We start from the raw sequence: 21201 nt of genomic DNA, 5'->3' as shown, positions 1-21201 counted from the left end.
CGCCTCCAGTTCATCCTCCTCCATAGATCGGGTTTCCCTCCTCTGGTCGGCTTCTCCGGCATCGGAAGGAGTGGGGAACCCGATCTATGCGTGGAGTTTCCAATAAAAATATTATTTTCATTAGATTATATTAGGATTTTGGTAGCCGTCTTTTTGTTGGTTTTCCATCAATGGAGATGACATCGTCTGCAATAAGTGATCTTCGGCCTTTCGTTCGGCGATGAGGTCTTCTTCCTGCCGTCAATGGTGGTGTTGAACGATTACAATTTTCTAGATATTGGCCTTCATATCTTGCTTTGCCGGATCGATTTTGGATCTTTGTCGTTGTTGCCGCGAGGAGGATTATCCTCGCAGTTTTTGTCCCGGCTGCTACGTCTTCGACAATGCTGATTCGTACTCTCGGTTCTCCATCGACGATGACAAAGTTAGTCGGTTGTTATTCCCTGACATACTGGTGTTGGTACTTTTGCCGATGTTGAATGACTGCTTTAATGGTTGCGTGTGTGCAACCTTGTCATTGCGGCTCAAAAAATTATGGGAGAACTTTCATCGGTATTTACATGTCTATGGTTCGTTATCTATCTTTGGCTGTCTTCAGAAAAGTACAAGATTGTGTTCTGGAAGAATAAAGAATTTGAAGATCTCGAAGATTTGTTACTATACTTTATTTTGTAATCGTTTGAGTCAATTCATGTATAGAATATACTATTTGTTACTATTACTATAAATATATGTGGTATTAATTGTCAAAGAAAGACAGCACACAACAAATCTTTTTTTAAATCCCAGTTTAACGGGCAGACACAGGACAACACAAATTGGTGGGTTTTGGGTTTTGCGGGGGGTCAGTACAACTGCTCGTTAAAATTACGACCCTGCACTCCTCAAATTTTTTTTGACGGACCCTGCAGGTTGATCGCGCAAGCTGGAGCTTCCGAGTTAGCGCCAGTTTCATCTGAGGACAGACACACGTGTCAGCAAATGACTGGCGAAAACTCTGTTTCTGCGTGAATTAAAAAATAGGTGTCTGTTAATTAGACAGTCCCACTATAAATATGGCTTTGGTCTGTCGTATCACTTTCTCATGAACAAACAGTATCTAGGCACACCACTGGTGGTGTTATGCGTGCTTATCCACATAGCTGCAGCATCTGACCAATCAATCCGATGTATTGTCCTCTCGCTTTCGATGGCAACCCACTGTTCGTGGTTGTGAACGGTATCCACAACGCTCGTGCCATTTAGCATTGTTCGCAATCGACTTTTTCTTTTCTGGATTTCCTGACGTGTCGATGAAATTCTGATCAGAACTTCTTTAGCATTTCAATTTTCAAGTACACATCGTGTGAATGCTCGTGGCTTTTGAAATAGTGAAGTATGGAGATAGCGTAGAAAGAACTCACTGTCGAAGCCTCTCCATTCTCATTAGCAATTTTGGCAGACTGGTGTTCTTCTTTGTTTCTGATAGGTTCCTCGGAATGAAATATTTCCTCTCCGTTTCATGAAACATGTTGAAAGTTTATTTTAATTTAAATGTATCTAGATACTATTTAATGCGTAGATACATTTAAATTCAAGCTTTCAATATGTTTCATGAGATGGAGGGAGTAATACATTCTTTCTAGGGGGAGCCCTGGGCTCTTCATCAATCGGTGTATACGATCTTCCTTATCTAATTTTTCTTATAAAAGAGGTGTTCAGATATTGCAGTTAACGGATCACTCAGTGTTGATACATGTATCAAATATCTAAACATGCAAAGCGCCATAGAACCTTCTTTGTTTCGGTATTTCATTCTTCTATCAAGCCGTCAGCTGCACTAGCAATATAAATCCCGCTGCACCCAATATCTATAGTATGCTATTGATCCATATGTTAGTAGCCAAAGATATAACATGCAAAAATAAAGGAGAGCGTGTTTTGTTAAAGAGTAAATTGTTCCAGTCGATAGCGAGATGTCAGTGGTGACTTTGTCAATCTCAAAGCCAGTCGGATCAGTTTCTTGAACTCAGCTCTTGAAGGTGCTCATAGGGGTAGGTGCACGCGTTCATACCGATAAGTGTATGCATGCGTGTGTGAACGTCTACGTCTACCGCGTTTCGCAAAAAAGAGATCAAATCGTTCCACACATACCAAATAGCCTATAATAAAGTGCACAGACCCACTCTTATGTGGGTTTTATCATTCTTAGCCAAATCACTCAACCATTCCTGAATAAATTTGTAACATTGGACGGTGGTGAGGTAGTAAAAGTCATATGAACAATCCTCTGTACAACTTTTACCAAGGGACAATTGATGAAAAAAATGTTGTATTGTTTCATCTCCATCACATAAACAATACTATATACTTTTACTTCCTTGCTAGTTATGTTTTGTAAGTTATCCTTTGTTAAAATTACCTTGTGGTGGAAGAACCACATAAAAATAATACAAAGTTGAACGAGATTATTTAAAATTAGTTAAATGTCGGCTTGGCATCCTACATGCATGCCAAATCAATGGAGACCACCCTGTTAGTGTTAATTGTGTCCAAAAGGGGAACAAAGGAAAGGCAATTCTTAGGACACGCGTGTAGCCGTGTAGGACCACTCTCAAGTCCTTAGATGAACGTTTGAATTCTAAAAGGCTAAAGCTATGTAGCACTACACAAAGTATAGCCTTTGGGCCTTAATTCTGGTAGTTCATACTCCTCATAAAAAACGAAAGCTCCAATCGCCTAGAATGGAAAGAACTCGAAAGCAGAGAGAACATGCATGTGGCATTTGACTATTCAAAAGATTATCATGTTTGGGTGCACGTTGCACGATGAGTAACTAAAAAAGCACAGACAGCTTCGTGCTCATCTCAGATTTCTGCCTCCTCAGCATTCCATCTAACTTCCGTCCTCCTCCAACACCTCTTCCTTTTCCTCCTCCAAATCTGGGCTAGGTTTGTATAGCCGTGGATACGGCGTCCTCACGTATCCGTCTGGTCAGCGTGTTTGGTCCACCTGTCGGTGCCCCAGTCCTATTAAATGTGGACTCGAGAGGGGGACTATCCATATCCAGTCCCCGCTCCACCACTCCAATCCAGCCGCACGAGCTCAACCTTCCGCGCCGCCATGGCCCCGAAGCGAGAGTTCGAGCCGTCCGCCAACGACCACGAGGCTGGCAGCAGCCGGCGAGCCGCGCCAGCGGCTTTCGACATGGGGCCGCCGGCTCTCATCCGCGACCGGATCTACGTCACCGTGGCGGTGACGCAGATGTTCTGGGATGCCGGCGTCCCAATGCCATGGTGTGACGTGCACCTCCCCCACGGCAGGCACCTGAGCCCAGATTGGGTTCTGGTGCCGCCGATCCCGGGCTGCGGCAGCGCCCGCGGCGAGAAGATCCGGCGGCGGCGCGCGCAACTGCCGGCGGACATTCGGGAGGACCCCGCCTACAGCGACACGTTCGAGGTGGAGCACGAAGTGCGCCGGCGCACGTGCTTCACCTCGGCGATGGCGAGGCCTCGCGCGCAGCCGTGCACGCCTGCTAGGAGGGCTAGCCGCCGCCCCGACGGCCTCTACATCGACGAGCCCGCGGCGGCGCCAGCGCAAGCGCCACAGGTCTAGCCCGAGGAGGACGACGACCCCGAGCTGTAGGTCGTGCTGGCGGCGTCCCGCGAGGTCAACGACCTCGAGGAGCTGGCCAAATGGCCGCACCTCGCCTCCGCGCTGCGCGCTTCCGCACTGGAGGAGAAGGCCAGGAAGGCCAAGGAAGACGTCGAGGCGTGGTCGTTCCTCGCCATGGCGCGCCGGCAGGAGGAGGCCACGCGCTAGGTCGTGCTCCGGGAGGAGGAGAAGCGCCTAGTCGCGCTCTAGCACGAGGCGGAGCTGCAGGCCGCTGCGGCGGAGCAGCGGCAGCAGAAGGAGGCGCGCGGCGCGGCTGGCACGCCTCCGCAGGCCGGCGAGCCCTCCGGGCCTGCACTCCGCCTGGGAAAGGGCGAAGTGGTTGCCCTGCCGGAGTCCCCGGTGCCCTCCGGCGTGTCCAGCCAAAACAGCGCGTCGCCGCCGGGGGCGTCGTCCTCATCGATGGCGACGACGACGAGTACTACTCTGAGTAGGGTGGTGCACCGCGGGCCATCGCGTCTCAAACCCTGGACTAGGATTTCCTCCTTTTTGTTTTTAGTTTAAACCCCATATAGAGCTTTCGTTTGTGTAAAAATTGCCCAAAATAGGGTTAAGTTTAAATGAACTCTAGTTTAAATTTAATTTGTTTTTATTTTCTTATTTTCTTATTTTTGTTATATTTGACTCTTGGGATGCGTCCGCGCGTTGGACGCAGTGTGCGACCCAAACGGACCGACGGTCAGATCCACCTGTTCGCGTGTCGTGCGGCCACCCAAACGACCCCATTCGAACTGGCCAACGCGTCCGATTTGGGTCACCGCGTTGGAGATGAAGTCCATGTTGCTGTCCCATTGAGCTGGTTGGTAGGCGAGACGTTTGTGCAGCGGACCCAGCAATGATAACAATTAAACTTGGCAATGATGTTTTCCTTATTTCACTTAGTACAGTACTAAAATGCAAACAAGCTATTTATAAGCTGCTTGGGTTTTTTCTCAAATGGCAGTCACTTTCATAATCCTATAGGCTGTAGATCAACATCAACCAACTACTTCCTATGCCTTCATATTGGAATATATTCTCCGAGCTAGAAGTTACATTACGTTTTGAAATTGCATGGTCTTAAATGGTGCAAAATTATTATGCTAATATTGATGCGTGCTTTAATGTTAGTGAGATGAGACTGAGAGGAACCTTCATCCAACCCAGCCTGATATTTTCCTTACGTCTAAATCGACACTTTGATCCAACCGTGCAGGATCTGACGGCTGACATCGTTGTCATGGACATAAGAAAATCTCAGTGGCTTTTATCGGCAGAACAAAATTGGAAGTGCTCCTTGGAAGTATTCATACTCGAATCGAAGTGGCTGGATAGAGCGGGAGGTAGAGGAAGGAAACGATCTTGTTGCAGCTGAAGCCTGAAGGTTCACTGACAAACACAGAGCAGAGCATTGTACGTCGCGCGCGGGAGCAACGCAAGAGACCGGATTCCATCCTTCGATCCACCGATTAACCTCGCCTCCTTACCACTCTGGGCAACTTTGATCCTTGGCTTGCTCCGGCCGAGGAAGCAAGCGAGCAAACCGGGCCTGATGGAGTAAGTAACCGCGGATACTTGCCGCCTCCCTGCTCCTTGCTTCCTCCCATGGCACTTGCCGCCGTGCCGCCATGCCCTGCACCTCAAGCAAAGTGGCGCCGCGGACCTCCTCTAATGCCCGCCCCCTTCACCGCCACAGCCTCCTCCTCCTATTCCTCCGGTCGTTGCGTGCGCAGCTTACCTCCACCTCCTCCTCCTCATCGGCGCGCCGGAAGAAGATCATGTCGGTGATTCCGCGGGGCCGGCCCGGTACCAGCCTCGGCCACCGCCGGCCGATGCTCCTGCTCCTCCTGTTCTGCTGCCTCCTCGCCTTCTTCCCCTGCCGCGGTACGTATACCTGTCCAACTCCAATCGAGCATCAATTCCTCTTCGTTTGCTGCCATGCTGAGAGCAGAGCAGCAGGGTAGTCATGTCTGATTCTTGATTTTCTCTCAGCGTCGGCGTTCCACTCGTTCGTGGGGACGTACGGGGTGAACTACGGGCAGATCGCTGACAACCTGCCGAAGCCGCCGGAGGTGGTGAGGCTACTCCAGATGGCCAAGATCAAGAACGTCCGGATCTTCGACTCCAACCACGACATCCTGGACGCGTTCCGCAACTCCGGCCTGAACCTGGCCATCGCCATCCCCAACGGGCTGGTGAAGGACATCTCGGCGAACCCGGCCAAGGCCATGGACTGGGTGAACGAGAACGTGCAGCCCTACTACCCGGCCACCCGCATCGTGGCCATCATCGTGGGCAACGAGATCCTGGGCGGCGCCGACTCGGGCCTCGCCGAGGCGCTCATCGGCGCCGTCGTCAACGTCCACGACGCGCTCCGCGCCCTCCGCCTCTCGCGCACGATCGAGGTGAACACGCCGCACTCGGAGGCCGTGTTCGGCAGCTCCTACCCGCCCTCCAACGGCACCTTCCGCCCCGACCTCATGGTGTACCTCAAGCCGCTGCTGGACTTCTTCTCCCAGACCGGCGCGCCCTTCTACGTGAACGCCTACCCGTTCCTGGCCTACATGAGCGACCCGGCGCACATCGACGTCAAGTACGCGCTCATGGAGCCCAACGCCGGCATCCTCGACCCCAAGACCAACCTCCACTACGACAACATGTTCGAGGCGCAGCTCGACGCCACCTACTCCGCGCTCGAGGTCGCCGGCTACCCCGACATGGAGGTGCGCGTGTCGGAGACCGGCTGGGCCTCCGAGGGGGACGCCTCGGAGACGGCGGCGACGCTGGAGAACGCGCGGACATACAACTTCAACCTCAGGAAGCGGCTCTTCCTCAGGAAGGGGACGCCCTACAGGCCCAAGCGGGTGGTCAAGGCCTTCATCTTCGCGCTCTTCAACGAGGACCAAAAGACCGGCCCCGGCAGCGAGCGCCACTTCGGCCTCTTCAAGCCCGACGGCAGCGTCTCCCTCGACATCGGATTCAAGGGCCTCAGATCGTCCTCGTCGTCGCTGCTCACCGAACATCGAGCCAGGGGGTGGATCCTGCGTTACTCGGCGGCGCTTCTGCCATGCACATTCGTTTTCTTAGCTTTGGCAGCATGATTAACATTGACCGGGGGCAGATTAGCAAGCCTGTGTTTACTTAGGAAGCAAACGGCCATGATTTCTGTAAATTCCACAGTTCGATACACCGATCCTCTCAAATCTCAATCTCTCACATACATCAGTCTCCTGTTCGTTTTATACTGTATATAAATATTCGAATCATTTCTGAATGATGGGTAGCTCGTGCTTTAGAGTTCAGATGTCACTTTTCAGCATGAGCTCCTTTTACTGCACAAATTTTAAGAACGCACTTTTTAACTTGTCTTCGCAAATCAGAGCCTGATTCTCTCTAATCTACAACCGCAACTTTTTCTTGAAAAAAAAGGTGATATGACAATTACAGGACGATAGAAACCACGACGCACCATCTTCAATCTCACCACCGCCCCTTTCACAGTAAGTAATGTAAGAAAACAACCTCCCTGCCTATGATACTCCACCAGTCAAGGCATCTCTCTGGTCGTTGCAACCGCTTACCACAACTGCAAGCTCTGAATAACAGGCATCAACCTGATGTTGATGTGCGCCAAGTTAAGAATAACTTGCACAGGCATAGAATCTCGATTTGTCATCACCTTCAGTTTCCAGCAGGAGACGTCCAGACTGATGGTTAACTCTCAGATGCCTTTTCTTATCACAGTCCAATTCATGTCTGTGGGTGAGTGAGTGACTCGCCCACCGCCGTTCTTTTTCGCGTGACAAGACTGCAACGAAACAAGAAAGCTAATAATCCAAACAGGGGTAGTACACAGATGAGCGCTCTAGATAGATATGTTGAATCTGCCGTGCATGTGAGGGAATTCGGTTTTGGGGTCTTCGTCTCTCGCTTTCTGATCCTTGCGCAAAGTTTGGTGGTATCTGCGAAAAGAAGACTCTCAGCACTCGCGAACTCCAAAGAAGACGCCGAAAAGTATCATCATGCCTTTGTCGATCCTCTCACTTTCTATGAACTTCCGTGGATTTTTCCGGTCTGGCACGTGTTTAATCATCGAGAATTCGATCACGCGAGCAACCACTTGGGTGGAAAACAATCGTATGAAACAACAGTTCAAACAATCAGAGATTTTTCCAGTAAGTGATTATTAGACATCTTTTTTCCCATTTTCGCAGAGCTTAATTCTCATTATTTGTGGACCAACCACTTGGTTCTTTTAAGTTTAGAGAGCTACCCCATACCAGAATTTGTTGGAAAATTAGCAAATTTCATGATTAACTTTACAAAAATCATGACTAAAGCAGCTACAATCGTGTAGATCTCAAACGTACAATATGTATTAAACAACATAAACACTAGCGGGGCATAAGTAAAAACAAGCATATTTAAGGACTAGAGCGTAATATGTCGCATCTACCGATCTTGCAGATGCACCGTAGATGATGCAGTGGTAACATTGTTGACGATAACATCGGCGAAGACCAGTCCAATAAGACGATGACGAAGACGGCGATACACTGACCGATTGACTTGGATGATAGACTACCAACGGTGATGGAAATGAGAAGTCGTGTGAAGCGCTTCTCAAGAGCCTAATTTGTCCTCTCCTAGTGTAGGATCACAAGAGAAAGAGATCTATTATGAATTTACTGAGAACACGTGGGCCAAGCCCAAATGATTCTTATACCACCTTGCTAGATACCAAATACCCATTTAAATTTTTTACTATTTCAATGAGTATTTAAGAGGCATTTACTTCCCTCAAATAGTTCTTCGTCTCACTTTTTATTTATTAATTTCCTCACATATTTCTATGTGGCTATCAAATGACTTTTGATGCACTTAAGGAAATGCAAATTTTGGGGTGAATTTAATAACTTAATTATTTGAAGTGATTGAAAAGATGTTTGAGAGGTATTTGAATATCTCAAATAATTTTAGTTTTTATTTTTATTTTTAATTCCCTCACATATTTATATGTGACATCCAAATGAATTTTGGAGTCATAAAGGGAATGATTTCAAGTTTGGGAGTTTGAATAATTTAGTACCTTGAATTATTTTGGAAGTAACTAAGAGGTATTTGGCTTCCCTTGGAATTATTTGGAAAAAGTTCTAAAGCTATTTCTTTCCCACATAACAGTATGTTGTATTCAAATAATATTCAAATCCCTCTTTATGTATTTTGATTCAAAATAATTATTTTGAATCTCACCAATTCAATGGACTTGAATATCTAGCTCTAATATTTTCCAAGGGCTTATTCAGTATTTGGAATAAGGTGTTAAGAAGTACTTTCCAAATGGGAAAGAATTTGTATAGAATGAAATATTTTTGACAATCCTTGAAAATGAAATCTATCCTAGTTAGAAAAAAATATTTTGAACCTTATAGAATGTCTGTAGGTTCTCTATATTTGATTTCTTAGATTTTTGGAAAGTTTCTAAAGGCTTTCTATATTTCACTTCTCATATGTAATATAGAACATCAACTAATAAGGGTTTCCAATTTGAGAGAAATCTCAAATAGATATCCTTTTGTTGGGAAATACTTTATAATACCTTGTGTCACCTCAATTTTAGTTTAGGTTACTTCTAAAGAATTTAGAGTATCTGCTATAGTGGTTTTGCTATATATAAGCAGACACAGTGAATGGATGAAAAATGAATATGGTTTCAAATGATTTGGATGGATTCATATTTACCGGAGTTGAGATTTATGAAGAGACTTTCCTAGGGTTTATATATACTCAAGACTAGGAATTCTTGTGAAGGAATTCCTTTCCGAGATATACTAAGGCTCACTTTACTTTCTCTCACTCTTATGAGATACACTTGGATAATATACTCTCCGTCACAAGAGCTATATCAACTCCTAATATTCCACTTGTCTATCCAATAGGCTTGTCACTAAAGACTTGTATTTTTCTCTTGCTTTATATCAAGTTTCATTTACTTGATTGTCTAAGATCACTCCTACTCATAGGCACTGTTCAAAAACTAGGCTGATTCAACGATTACTAGGCCGATTAATCGCTACTAGGGGCCTAACCATGTCGATTACCATTAATCGCTTGCGTTAATCCTTTAGCCGTTTAATCAGTCCGAAAGTCTGATTACTTGGTATGTTCCCGATTAACTACCACACTTGGTCGAAAAAGTTATAATATTTTCAATGCATATCGCTAATACAGGCGCTACCTCTCCCCAATAAAGTAGGTTTTGCGAAGCTCTCTCTTTATTGAAGCCTCCAGTAGCTTCATTTCCACTATTACCAAATAGTTCCTTGCCCTCCCAGACCAGTTACTCGTTGTTGCCCAGACCTCAGATACAGGAGCTCGACTACCTTGAGGAGCTCATCGAGGAGCTGGAGGACGCCATCAATAGGTTAGGTGGTTGAGGTGTAAGACGGGTCGTACCCTAGGTAGGTGGTGGGAGAATATAAACTTCAGAGGGGTGAGAGGATAAGAAGTAGAAGGAAGGAACGCTGCTTCGGCTAGTTGATCCTGATTCGCTCGTGACCTTGAAGATTAGGTCATGGAGGAGAAGCGTAGAAGTTTTTCTAGAATTTTAGGCTTTAGAGAAATAGGGAGAGACATATAGAGGCTCATATACTATTATTTTTCTTATAAAAACTGTTTTAAGTGCTAATTTGTGTAGGTTGCACCGATTAATAGCCGACCGATTAAATCAGTTAATTGTCCAACTTTCGATTAATTGCTACTCCCAAGCCGACCGAGCAGTTAACGATTACCGATTTCCTTAACATTGCTCATAGGAGTAGTGGTTCTAAATTACTAGATAAACTTATTCAAGGTCCTATGATCAACACTCTCTCCAATATTTCTCAATGGTCTCAATGATCACTTTGAGATGTGACCTACTATTATTCTCTCTTTGTTAATTCTAACAATACAAGTATTCCACCTTTCGACTTGAAGGTTGGAAACTCTCTCATAGAGTCAACTATTGAGAACTTACTTAATCGCCAATCTAAGATTGGTTGTATAAACCAAATAGTGAGTATTCACTCACAAGAATATTTCTGTTTCAGTCTTTTAACCTATAGCCCTAGCTCTCAAACCTGTAATCATATGGGGCTCTAGTCTACTACTCAGTCAAGATCAAGACTCTAATTCCAAGGTTAAGTGGTATTGAACAACTAGATTGTGTGTCTCTTACAAATGGTTCACATGCACACTTGGTCTCTCACTTACTTGTCTACCCTTAGCTATTCTAAGGTGGTTTATTACTAGATCAATTATCTCCACCAAGAGTCACCCTTGTGTCAATTACACGTGACTAAGAATGATCATTATAATCCTCTGATCATATTGCTTAGGTTCCATTTGACTAATAAAGGTACTTGGTATCACAAGTGGTTAAACTTGGGTTCTAACTCTACCCTGTTAGTGTGTCCATTTGATCAAGAGAACTATTAGTTAAGCCACTCTACTTAACTTGACAAGATAAGCTTGGCTATCCATGATCTTAGTATAATTTTATTCTTCAAGATTACACCCTTATTTAACTTGGATAGGTTCTACTTTTCAAATTTCTAGATATGTTCTTATCCTAGGGTTTAGGGATTATCTAGACTCTGTAAACATGTTCTCACAGAAGATTATAATTGGTACGTTAAAGAGAGAGACTCCAATGGGTCAGGGTTATTTGTCAATACTAGGTCTTAGACTTGAGAATTTACTTGATTATTGACAAGTGTCAATTATAAGTAACGACGATCAGATAGTGATAAGATAAGATAAGATAAGATATGATCTGGTGGGATAGAATAAGGTAAGAATAGAATTGGTTGGGTCTTTAGTTGGTTGATCATGTGCAGAAGAATTGTTCAGCATATGTGTTGAATTAATGATGTCTAGAGAAGATACGTTAAGCATTAAGTTTTATTTATTTTCTTGTGTGATGCATTGTTCACTTTCATTTGTGAATCTTACTTCTAACTTCCAAACAATAGAAGTTTATCAAAGTTGGTATCAATATTATAACACTCAACATGATGAACTAGGCCTAAATCATCATCTTAGTGGAACTTCAATCACTTTGACAAGTTCTATAAAAGAAGTTCAAAATTTCTCCAGATTTTACATGCATGGATGCAATGCGCACTATTGTGTTTCATCTATTTGTGGCCTCTAAATGTGGGATCTTATAGAGAGTATCTTAATTGACATGTTGCTTCCGTCTTATTCTTTTGAAGTGTCACACTAGGATCATAAGGTACTGGAGAATTCTTGTTGTCTATAAAGCTTAACTAGCTTAAGATCTTGAACATAAAGAGATTGTGATAAAGTAATTAATCCCACTTTAATTTTTAATTAGTGACAAAGTAATTAATCTCACTTTAATCTTTAATCAGCGATAAAGTGAGACCGAACATACCATGAAGACTTCATTCATATGGTCGATACCGTATGGGTGTTATGGTATGTATGATGATGGCTCATCCACGATGGCGATCGCCAAAGCCCCTTGGATACCTTTTTTATTTTTGAGGATCCACATCAATGAGCTAGCTTGCCTCCAAAACCAGCCAATCGAGAACGCATGCAACCAGTTGGGAGGGCGGAGCCGAGATGGCTAGGACCGCTTCCAGGGCACGCCAAGATTAATGATGATGCCGCGATGTCAAAGATGGGAGCGGGAGGAGCTATAGTAGATCTGTGCCAAAGCAAGACATGAGCCTTCATGGGCCCCGACCCTCACTTTGATTGGAGGATGCATCCCGACCAGAGTCAAAGCTTTTGCACACCGTGATGTACTTACATAACTACTATATTAAAGGGTAACAAACTTCTTTTTTCTCAGAATTTTGGGCCTCTTTGAGAATTAGCATGGTTGCAACGCGGTGTGTATCTTGACTGTTTCGATTTCCGGTGGTGTTTCCCAGGTTCGTTTTGGTGCTCTGTAGGATTTTTTGGGAAGACAGAAAGTTCATTTGCTGCCAACACGTGTGCAGTTGTGTTTATTTTTCTTCCCACTGCTTTGATTGTGTGTTGCTCTGGGTACTTCACGCGTGTGGTTGTAGCATCCAAAACTCCACCGCATTGCATCGGGCTCGGAACCCACGGGCCAATTTGTCCCTCCTCTCCCATCTCTCCCATCTTCTTCCTCCCGATGCATCCACTGGCGTGACAAGCCTCCTCTTCCTCCCTAGCCCTAGGTCGCTGGGCCCCTTTTCGAGTTGCCGCCGGTTCATCTTCTGTGCCATACCCGGTCGGCCGCCCCCGGGTTGCCTTGGCTGACGCTCCAGCACGGAGGTCAATCTGGACGGACGGCAGTTCATGCACTCCGATGAAGTCGTTCTCCATGTCTCGCGTGGCCCACCTCCTCCGCCGCATAATACTAAGAATACGGCGAGACAGTCGCATCGGTGATCGCGATGGCGATTTTTCACCAGGAGACCTAGATCTTCACGCATTGAGAATGGAGACGCAGGAACAGCACGGGGTCTGAGCGGCGCGGGCGCCCGTGAGGCCTGCTGTCGAGTGTCGGCACCTGCGGCAAGGACCGAAACATCTCAACATCCAGTGGCGAGGACCGCTTCCTCCTCCCTTCGTTTTTTTTCTCTCTCTCTGACCTCACCTCCTCCTCGCTCTCTCATCCTGCGGCGCAGGCGTCGAGGACGGAGACCTCGACCACATCCCCAACAGAGACACCAGCGGCTGCGCCGTGATAGAGAAGGAGCGGGTGCCGCAGTCATCACGCAGTCTTTCCGCAGGTACGTTCGCCTCACATCCTCTTTCTCCCATCCTCTGTCTCTCTCATCTTCTATTTTTCTCTCAGTAGGCAGTAGCGTCTGCGAAGATGCAGACTTCAAGAGGCGGGAAAAAACTAGAGCTCAACGTCCACCGGCGGGTCTTCGAACCCAGACGAGCGGCGACCGCGTCATCTGGTCGCCAGCGCGTTCCTGAATCCACGACGAGTGGCGTTCCTGAATCCACGACGAGTGGCAGCATCTGGCCGTGCGTAGGCGGCTTGCAGATAAGCATATTGGTCAGCTGTCTTAATTCTCTTGAGAGATCGTAGTATTGTAGAATTAGTGAATTGAAACGAAACTTTTCAATAAATTTCTAAGTACAATAGGGCTAGAAGCTGTATCAGCATATGCTTCTGATTTCTGACGATACTAGACAAAGGGGGCACCTCTTGCTGTAGTAGCTCTCCATTTTTTCTCCTCTTTCTTCCTTTGGGCTCCCGTTTCTCTAATTTGCTGTACCAGAGGAGGAAGATGACGAACCAACCACAAAGAATACTTCTCCCCAACTCATCTCATCTACTAGAACAGCATCATATCTCCCTAATTTGCCTTTTGAGCGCTCGATCTGTTTTAAGTTTTTTCCTCTCCTCTTAATACCTTCCATAATCTGATTATTGCATCGTTTCAGAAGGTTCATGAGTTTGATGTACTAGATGGAGAAGTACGGTTCAGAATCTGCAGGTAAGACAACCATTGAATGATAATAAGTTGGCATCAACTTTATTTTCTCATGTGGGTTCTCTGAGAAGCATGCATAAATCGTGTTTTAACTGCTGCTTTTTGGGTACAATGCTTACAGGAAATTTATCTATACGGATGTGTCACATAAATGATGAAAGTGTATGGCTCCCGGTAGATAAAACTGTCATGTTGTTTCACTTTGATCATCTAATCTTTTTTGTTGAGTGCATGTTATTATTAGTTGGTTGCTTTCTTAGGGAAATTAGTTCTCAGCAGATGCATCTTATTACTACATTGGGTAACCTTTTGCCACCGTCGCTATAAGTATTGCAGTTCTTTTAATTCCAAAGAGAAGCCAAAAATATCCAAGGAACGTCTCGCCCTTAGGGTTATTGGAACAACACTGACTAAATTTGAGCACCAACACACTTTAAAATACAATGTGCACTTCCTATCTCATAGCCGTGGAATTCCCTTACTGTTACTCTCTAGATACCTAAAAGGGAGTTTGTATTTGAATAGGATTTTCGAAAAATGAGATGCTATGGGTATGTACTACTCCCTCCGTCCCAAAATGGAAGGCACACTTTATTTTACATCCAGTATTGGCATTGTACTTGTGCAATATGCCAGTTTAGTCCCACTCTGTTTGAAATAATTTGTTCAAGTGTCAGGTAGTTTCCATTGGTCTCTGAATCTGCCTAACTAGAGTAATCATGTTCTACGTACAACCAGCAGTTTTTAACATCAAAAGAGGAACAAGAATTAATTGAGCTTCTTGATTGTAAATTCAACTAATATAGTTTAATGCTCACACTTTAGGAGGGAAAGTAATTAAGGGCCTCCTAGCATTGTTGGGGTCTCCTATCACTGTTGGATTTTTATTTTCAGTTACCTAAATTACATTGATCTGAAAAAAGAGAAGGACATTTCTGAATTGATACTACATAAGCATGAGCCATATATGCCTGTAGAGGGAGTATTTGTATCACTAAGCATGCTTTTTTTTTCTTGCTCAGAATTTCAATAAGCTCTTCTTACGAATTTTTATTTTTCCAGTCATGGGTAATATTATTTAACTTTGAATGCAGGAGAAGAAATTTAGCAACCTGACCGAACTAATGAAATTGTTGCAACACTTGGGTTATTTTCTGGAGAGGATGGCAAAGAGGAGGCCCAGAAAATCACCAGTTCTGAACTACAAGAGTACAGACCATTGACCAAGGAAAAAGAAGAGGATCATATCAAGCGCGCCATTGAATAGTCGCTGCTATCAGCCTGGGCCATAGCTGTCCCGTGAGCCCTCGATGTCGCTTGATTGGTGAAGGCCGACAAGGCCACCGCGCCGATGGGTGTTGTCTTCACCGCTGACGACAATGTTGTGCATCCAACGAAGGAAACAATAGTTCCGGGGCCCTCAATCAAGGGAAGGACATGGCCATCTTTTCTTCTGACCATGAAGACGACTACTGGGGCTAAAGATTATCAGGTCGTAAGAAAAGTATTAAGGAGCTGTCCTACCATACTGTCCTACTATCCACTTCTACGCTTTATTAGTAAATGTTTGCTCTGTTTTAGGTTTGAGTAAATCCATGGCTTGCAGTAAACTGATATCTCCCTGACTTCCTGTACGAATGTGGTGAGTTACAACAAACTCAAAGGATCAGCAAATGAGCAGAATGTGATGAGTTACATTTTATTCTCGTGGACCATGAGGTACTCTTTCACCAACTGAGATGATAAGTTTCCATCTGTTCATTTGTCTATTATCAGTACATTACATTGTCTTGCATTGCACAGGGATACCTCCAATGATATCTTACCTTTTTTGTCCACGATTTGTCATGCCACTACACTATGCTCATGTGTTCTATTTTGCAGAGTTCATTCGAACTCGAGTTTCATATGTACTGATTCGTAGAGATGTCTCACCTTTAGAACTATACTTTGCATACACTTCACATTAAGGAGCAACGGATGCCCCTGTATCTCAACTTCTCCCATCCGAACAAACATATTTATCACGCCCCTGTATCTCAACTTATTTTACCTCACAATCTTACCAAGGAATAGTTTTCATGCTTTCTAATCCATATGTATGCCTAACCCTTTGAGTTATACTCTGCATACACTTTTTATTGGCTTTGCAATGGATGATCCCACTAAGAAATGGTTTTAATATGTTCTAGAGTATTCCCTTTCGTAGATAAAACTTAATAGACGCTCCAGTAACTGGAGTTCTCCCATTGTATGAAAAATATTTGTTATGCCACCACCTTCAAGCTCATGTTTCTAAAATATATGATTTATTTTGCCTAGCAATCCTACTAAGGAATAATTTTCACATGCCAATTCATGAATATACATGATCTCTTGGATTACAATTTGCATACACTTTTTACTAGCTACTATATTTATCATAGTGAATAAGGTACATGAATATTCAGAAAAAGCCCTTTTATTCTTTTTCACACAACTAATATTACAATTTTATTTTTCATCATAGGGAAACACAATGGAAGGACACATACCAGGCAAACGTATAGATCAGTTCAAGGACCCCCTAAAAGAAGGTTCAGTGTATACCATATAGAACTTCATCTTTGCAGATGCACCCAAGAAATACAGGACAACGGATCAGCAGTATAGATTCAAATTTACTCAGTGCACCAAGGTGAGTGAAGTTGTCCCGGAGCCTCAAAACATTCCCCTGTTTTGTACACAATGCAAAAGCCCTTTGGCATTTAGAGGCACGAGCTTACACTGCATGTCTTTCGCTGTCTTTTTTCTGTGGATATTACCTTAAGTGATACACAAAGAACACAGCCTACTTATTGATTAGATTTCCCATAGGAAAAGCTTAAATGGTATACTACTCCTGCACAAAACGTGTCTAATGATATGCAATTCTGCTTACTTAAGGATGCCAGCTCCACCTCTGAAAAAAGAAAAGGAAGGCCAAAGCATTGGCTACTACACCAGGCAAAAGCAGATTAACAAAGAGCTCTTCCGGCGACAGGTAAACACCAGACTTCAATACAATTGAAAGAGCTGATGATATGCAATTCTGCTTACTTAAGGATGCCAGCTCCACCTCTGAAAAAAGAAAAGGAAGGCCAAAGCATTGGCTACTACACCAAGCAAAAGCAGATTAACAAAGAGCTCTTCCGGCGACAGCTAAACACCAGACTTCAATACAATTGAAAGAGCTGTAGCATCGTTGCCAAGAAAATGGTAATTTTAGTCTCCTTTTCCTTTTAGCAGCAAAAGTCAGCCAAAAACGGATCAGCTTAGCTGAAAAATCCGGGACAAAAAGAAATGAAGCAGCAAAGACAAAGACTGAGCGCATTGGCAGATTATCCATGTTCAGATACCCTTTGATAGTCTGCTGCTAATATAGTTTCAACAAATTATTACCATTCTCATTTTCAACAAAAAAAAATGGAAGTTTAACTTCAACATACTTATTTTTGTTTTGAATTTGTGTTCCCAGTGCGAGTTGTCAACAATAACTAAAGAAAACTATCTACTGATAGTTTGGGTTCTATATATTCCAGATTATCTGTGCTACTCCTACTATAAAGTCTTGATTCTGAAATCTATATGCCCAAATATCTTAGCTAACTATTTTCTGTGCATACATTGCCTTTTTCACTCAAATCACCATACATGAACACTAATATTCTATCGAATACAATGACCTTGCTCAACTTGAATGCAGGTTCGTGCTGACATATTTGTAAATAAAGCATATGAAGAGTGGATGCATGATGTAGGATATGATAATCTGTCGGAACCAGAAGTCATACAGCAGCAGCTCCAACAAGTAACCATGCTTCACATGGTTCGATCAATCCACATAAACAATTACCGTGGTCTCAAAATTGATTTCCGCTGTTCCTACTCTACCTACAACCACATATCAGAATTTACATAAGGGAACATATTTGTTCACGGTGGATTATTTGACATTGTACTGACAATGTTACATACTCATATTAAAAGCATGTACACTCCACCTCTTCCTTACATAAATTGTACAAACCACACTTATGCATGAGCATGTACGACCCAACTATCCATGTTCAATCCCTATAGACGCATATTTAGGTTCTTATCATTTCAAAAAAGATCACTCTAGGGGCTTTCCCTACCGTATTCTTTTTAAAAAACACCTATACCTGCACTATGAGATTTTGTTACCAACTATCTTAAAGCATATTGTTTGAACAACAAAAAAATTTAAAAAAAATTCACTGCTTCAATCAATTCATGAGTGTTTTTAAATTCGTATAACACAGATGACGCGGCGTGCCGCCGCGCCCATCCATTGCTAGTTGGCTTTAAATTCAATTGTCACTCATGTCTATGTGGCCTCATATTATCTGGATGCCATAAATAACTTGCAGCGGCCATACTCCATGTAATACAATAACGATCACCTCATAGATAAAGGAGATGACGCCCCTCTTCGTGATGTCCACAATCAAGCGCAAGAACATAAGCTCCCATGGAGGGGCTCACCGACTCGCTCGCATTAGTGTTAACCGAGAAATCGGACACCGATTGTGGTTTCTAATCCCTCCAGGCAGTTTGAGTATACCCTCAAACATTATTATCAAGTAATGAAGAGCATCAAACTTTTAGAGTTGGGTAAAGAAAACAGATAACATAATTAATTTAAACACATACACCAGACCCATATGATTTGAACATATTCTGAAAATTTGGTTGCGCTTCTCCGGCATGATGGTATACAAGTTGGGAAAAGAAAATGAATAACAGAACTAATGCATGTAGGGATTTTACATTACCTATAGTAGAGCTAAATTGGATAGAGAAAAAAAAAGAACTAAAATACGAGCACAACAAAATTGGGAGAGAGGAAAAGGGAAAAATGCGGTTGTGGTTTCTAAACCCTCCAGGCAGGTTGTGTATACCGTCAAACATTATTATCAAGTAATGAAAAGCATCAAACTTTTAGAGTAGGAAAAAAAACAGATAACATAATTAATTTAAACACATACACCAGGCCCATATGATTTGAACATATTCTTAAAATTTGGGTGCGCTTCTCCGGCATGATGGTATACAAGTTGGGAAAAGAAAATGAATAACAGAACTAATGCATGTAGGGATTTTACATTACCTATAGTAGAGCTAAATTGGATAGAGAAAAAAAACTAAAATACGCACAACAAAATTGGGAGAGAGGAAAAGGGAAAAATGCGGTTGTGGTTTCTAAACCCTCCAGGCAGTTTGTGTATACCCTTAAACATTATTATCAAGTAATGAAGAGCATCAAACTTTTAGAGTTGGGTAAAGAAAACAGATAGCATAATTAATTTAAACACATACACCAGGCCCATATGATTTGAACATATTCTTAAAATTTGGGTGCGCTTCTCCGGCATGATGGTATACAAGTTGGGAAAAGAAAATGAATAACAGAACTAATGCATATAGGGATTTTACATTACCTATAGTAGAGCTAAATTGGATAGAGAAAAAAAAAACTAAAATACGCCCAACAAAATTGGAGAGACGAAAAGGGAAAAATGCGCATCCAGGGAATCGAACCCTGGTCAGTACCGTGGGAGGGTACTATGATACCACTACACCAGATGCGCTTCATGCTAAACCTTCCTAGAAATTAGTACATATTCGTATTTTATGAAGACATGATGTACTATGGACGAGGATCATAATACCTAGACTGGCTACCACCGCGTCGGGGAAGAAAAGGACCAGAAGAAATCGGCTGAAATCGGGAGTATTCTCTTGCAATCCGACAAAAATAAACGTTCCTAGTCACAGGTGTGGCTGTTACAACGACACTGAACCAAAGCCAGAAAGCTTAGTTATGTAGCACCATTGGTCTGTAAGTCACTGACCCGAGTAACCGGCTCACCAATATCTTGGGTTTTGGCCTCGTCGGCATATTTTCTACAGTTTTATTTCATCAAAACTCGTCAAAACCCACGGGTTTCGTGTCGATGGCACAATCCAACCCAATTGCACATCTCAAACACTGAAACAATATGCGAAGCTTAATGCCAAGTCTGATTTAGCAGCACCATCAAGCAATCCATCACAAAGTAAAGCGTACATTAATCATGTTCAGGAGATGCACCATTACTCAGGAATGCTTGCGGCTTCCTGATTAAACATGTGCCCTTTTTCTATCATCTACCTCTCGAAGTAGCTAGGCAGGCTTGATGTCATTTCCTGGGGCGCCTCAGGCTACCTTCTTTCAGCCGTCGAAACACAGTTGTCTTCTTCATACGCATAGCCTTGGCTAGCTCTTGAATGGACATGCCTCTATCCATTGGCAACTCCAGTATGGCGTCAGGATCAAGCTCAATCCGCTTGCGGCCGCAGTTCTTCGCCCTCTTGCCGACCACAGCGTCTATTCCACCACCACGGCGGCCAACCAGCCATATCCGCTGCACAGTCCTCACAGGCATCTCCATTTCAGCAGCCACAGCTTTGCTGACTCCACGTCTGACAGTGCTGCCGCCGCTCCTCTTCAGAAGCATGCTATATATGGCACGGCGTTCGTCGTCTGTGTACTGGGTCCTCCGTCTTGTGTTAGCAATCTTATCTATAAAACACAAAGGAAACACTCGATTAAAGATTGTCCCAAAAATAATCCTAGTACGATTCATATTGGGACATGTTTTGAGCTATAAAATTGCGCCTGCTACCTAGGTATAAAAAATCAAATGCACTTCATTGTCCGACAATATGCATCAATATATGGATTTAAGCAAACTGAATGTTCAGCAATCAGCATATATACTGGATGTTCAGATCATGGGATAAGATCATGGAGACATATGCATAAACTTAACGCATGATTCATACTCCAAAATGTAACAAATTTTCAAGTAAGAAACAGAAGTTTTGAAGCATAAGGAAATCTTACAGCTCCGTATCAACTAATCCAGCAGTACAACCAAAAAGAATTAATCCAACAACAAACATGATATGAGCATGCAAACCTAAACCAAACCACACGAGCCCTAACTGAAAGAACTTTTTAAGCATGCATGCATCATTCTTCGTTTAG

General features: G+C 43.6%; 1 protein-coding gene, 1 long non-coding RNA gene and 1 other non-coding gene across 17 annotated transcripts; 2 read left to right on the top strand and 1 right to left on the bottom strand.

Annotated features, from left to right (window-relative positions):
* The first annotated feature begins 4928 nt into the window (after positions 1-4928).
* LOC124691977 (glucan endo-1,3-beta-glucosidase 14-like) lies at positions 4929-6907 on the top strand. The gene is made up of 2 exons (XM_047225280.1): positions 4929-5514; positions 5623-6907. Exons 1-2 carry the CDS (start codon positions 5259-5261, stop codon positions 6729-6731), a joined length of 1365 nt encoding a protein of 454 aa, XP_047081236.1. The 5' UTR covers positions 4929-5258; the 3' UTR covers positions 6732-6907.
* Positions 6908-12774: 5867 nt separating this feature from the next.
* Positions 12775-18147, top strand: LOC124691976. Of its 15 annotated transcripts, none has more exons than XR_006999247.1 (8): positions 12775-13409; positions 13475-13684; positions 14080-14129; positions 14248-14288; positions 15221-15845; positions 16636-16803; positions 17052-17363; positions 17851-18147. It is a non-coding gene; the product is annotated as an uncharacterized LOC124691976 (long non-coding RNA). The 15 variants fall into 15 exon arrangements; XR_006999241.1 differs by having other exon boundaries at positions 14077-14129; XR_006999245.1 differs by having other exon boundaries at positions 14077-14129; positions 14248-14300.
* Positions 18148-19688: 1541 nt separating this feature from the next.
* Positions 19689-19759, bottom strand: TRNAG-CCC. Its single transcript has one exon. It is a non-coding gene; the product is annotated as a tRNA-Gly (tRNA).
* Positions 19760-21201: the final 1442 nt, after the last annotated feature.

This window comes from Lolium rigidum, chromosome 2 (assembly GCF_022539505.1).
Source record: "Lolium rigidum isolate FL_2022 chromosome 2, APGP_CSIRO_Lrig_0.1, whole genome shotgun sequence".
Classification (NCBI taxonomy): domain Eukaryota; kingdom Viridiplantae; phylum Streptophyta; class Magnoliopsida; order Poales; family Poaceae; genus Lolium; species Lolium rigidum.
This window is presented reverse-complemented; position numbering and strand designations above follow the sequence as displayed.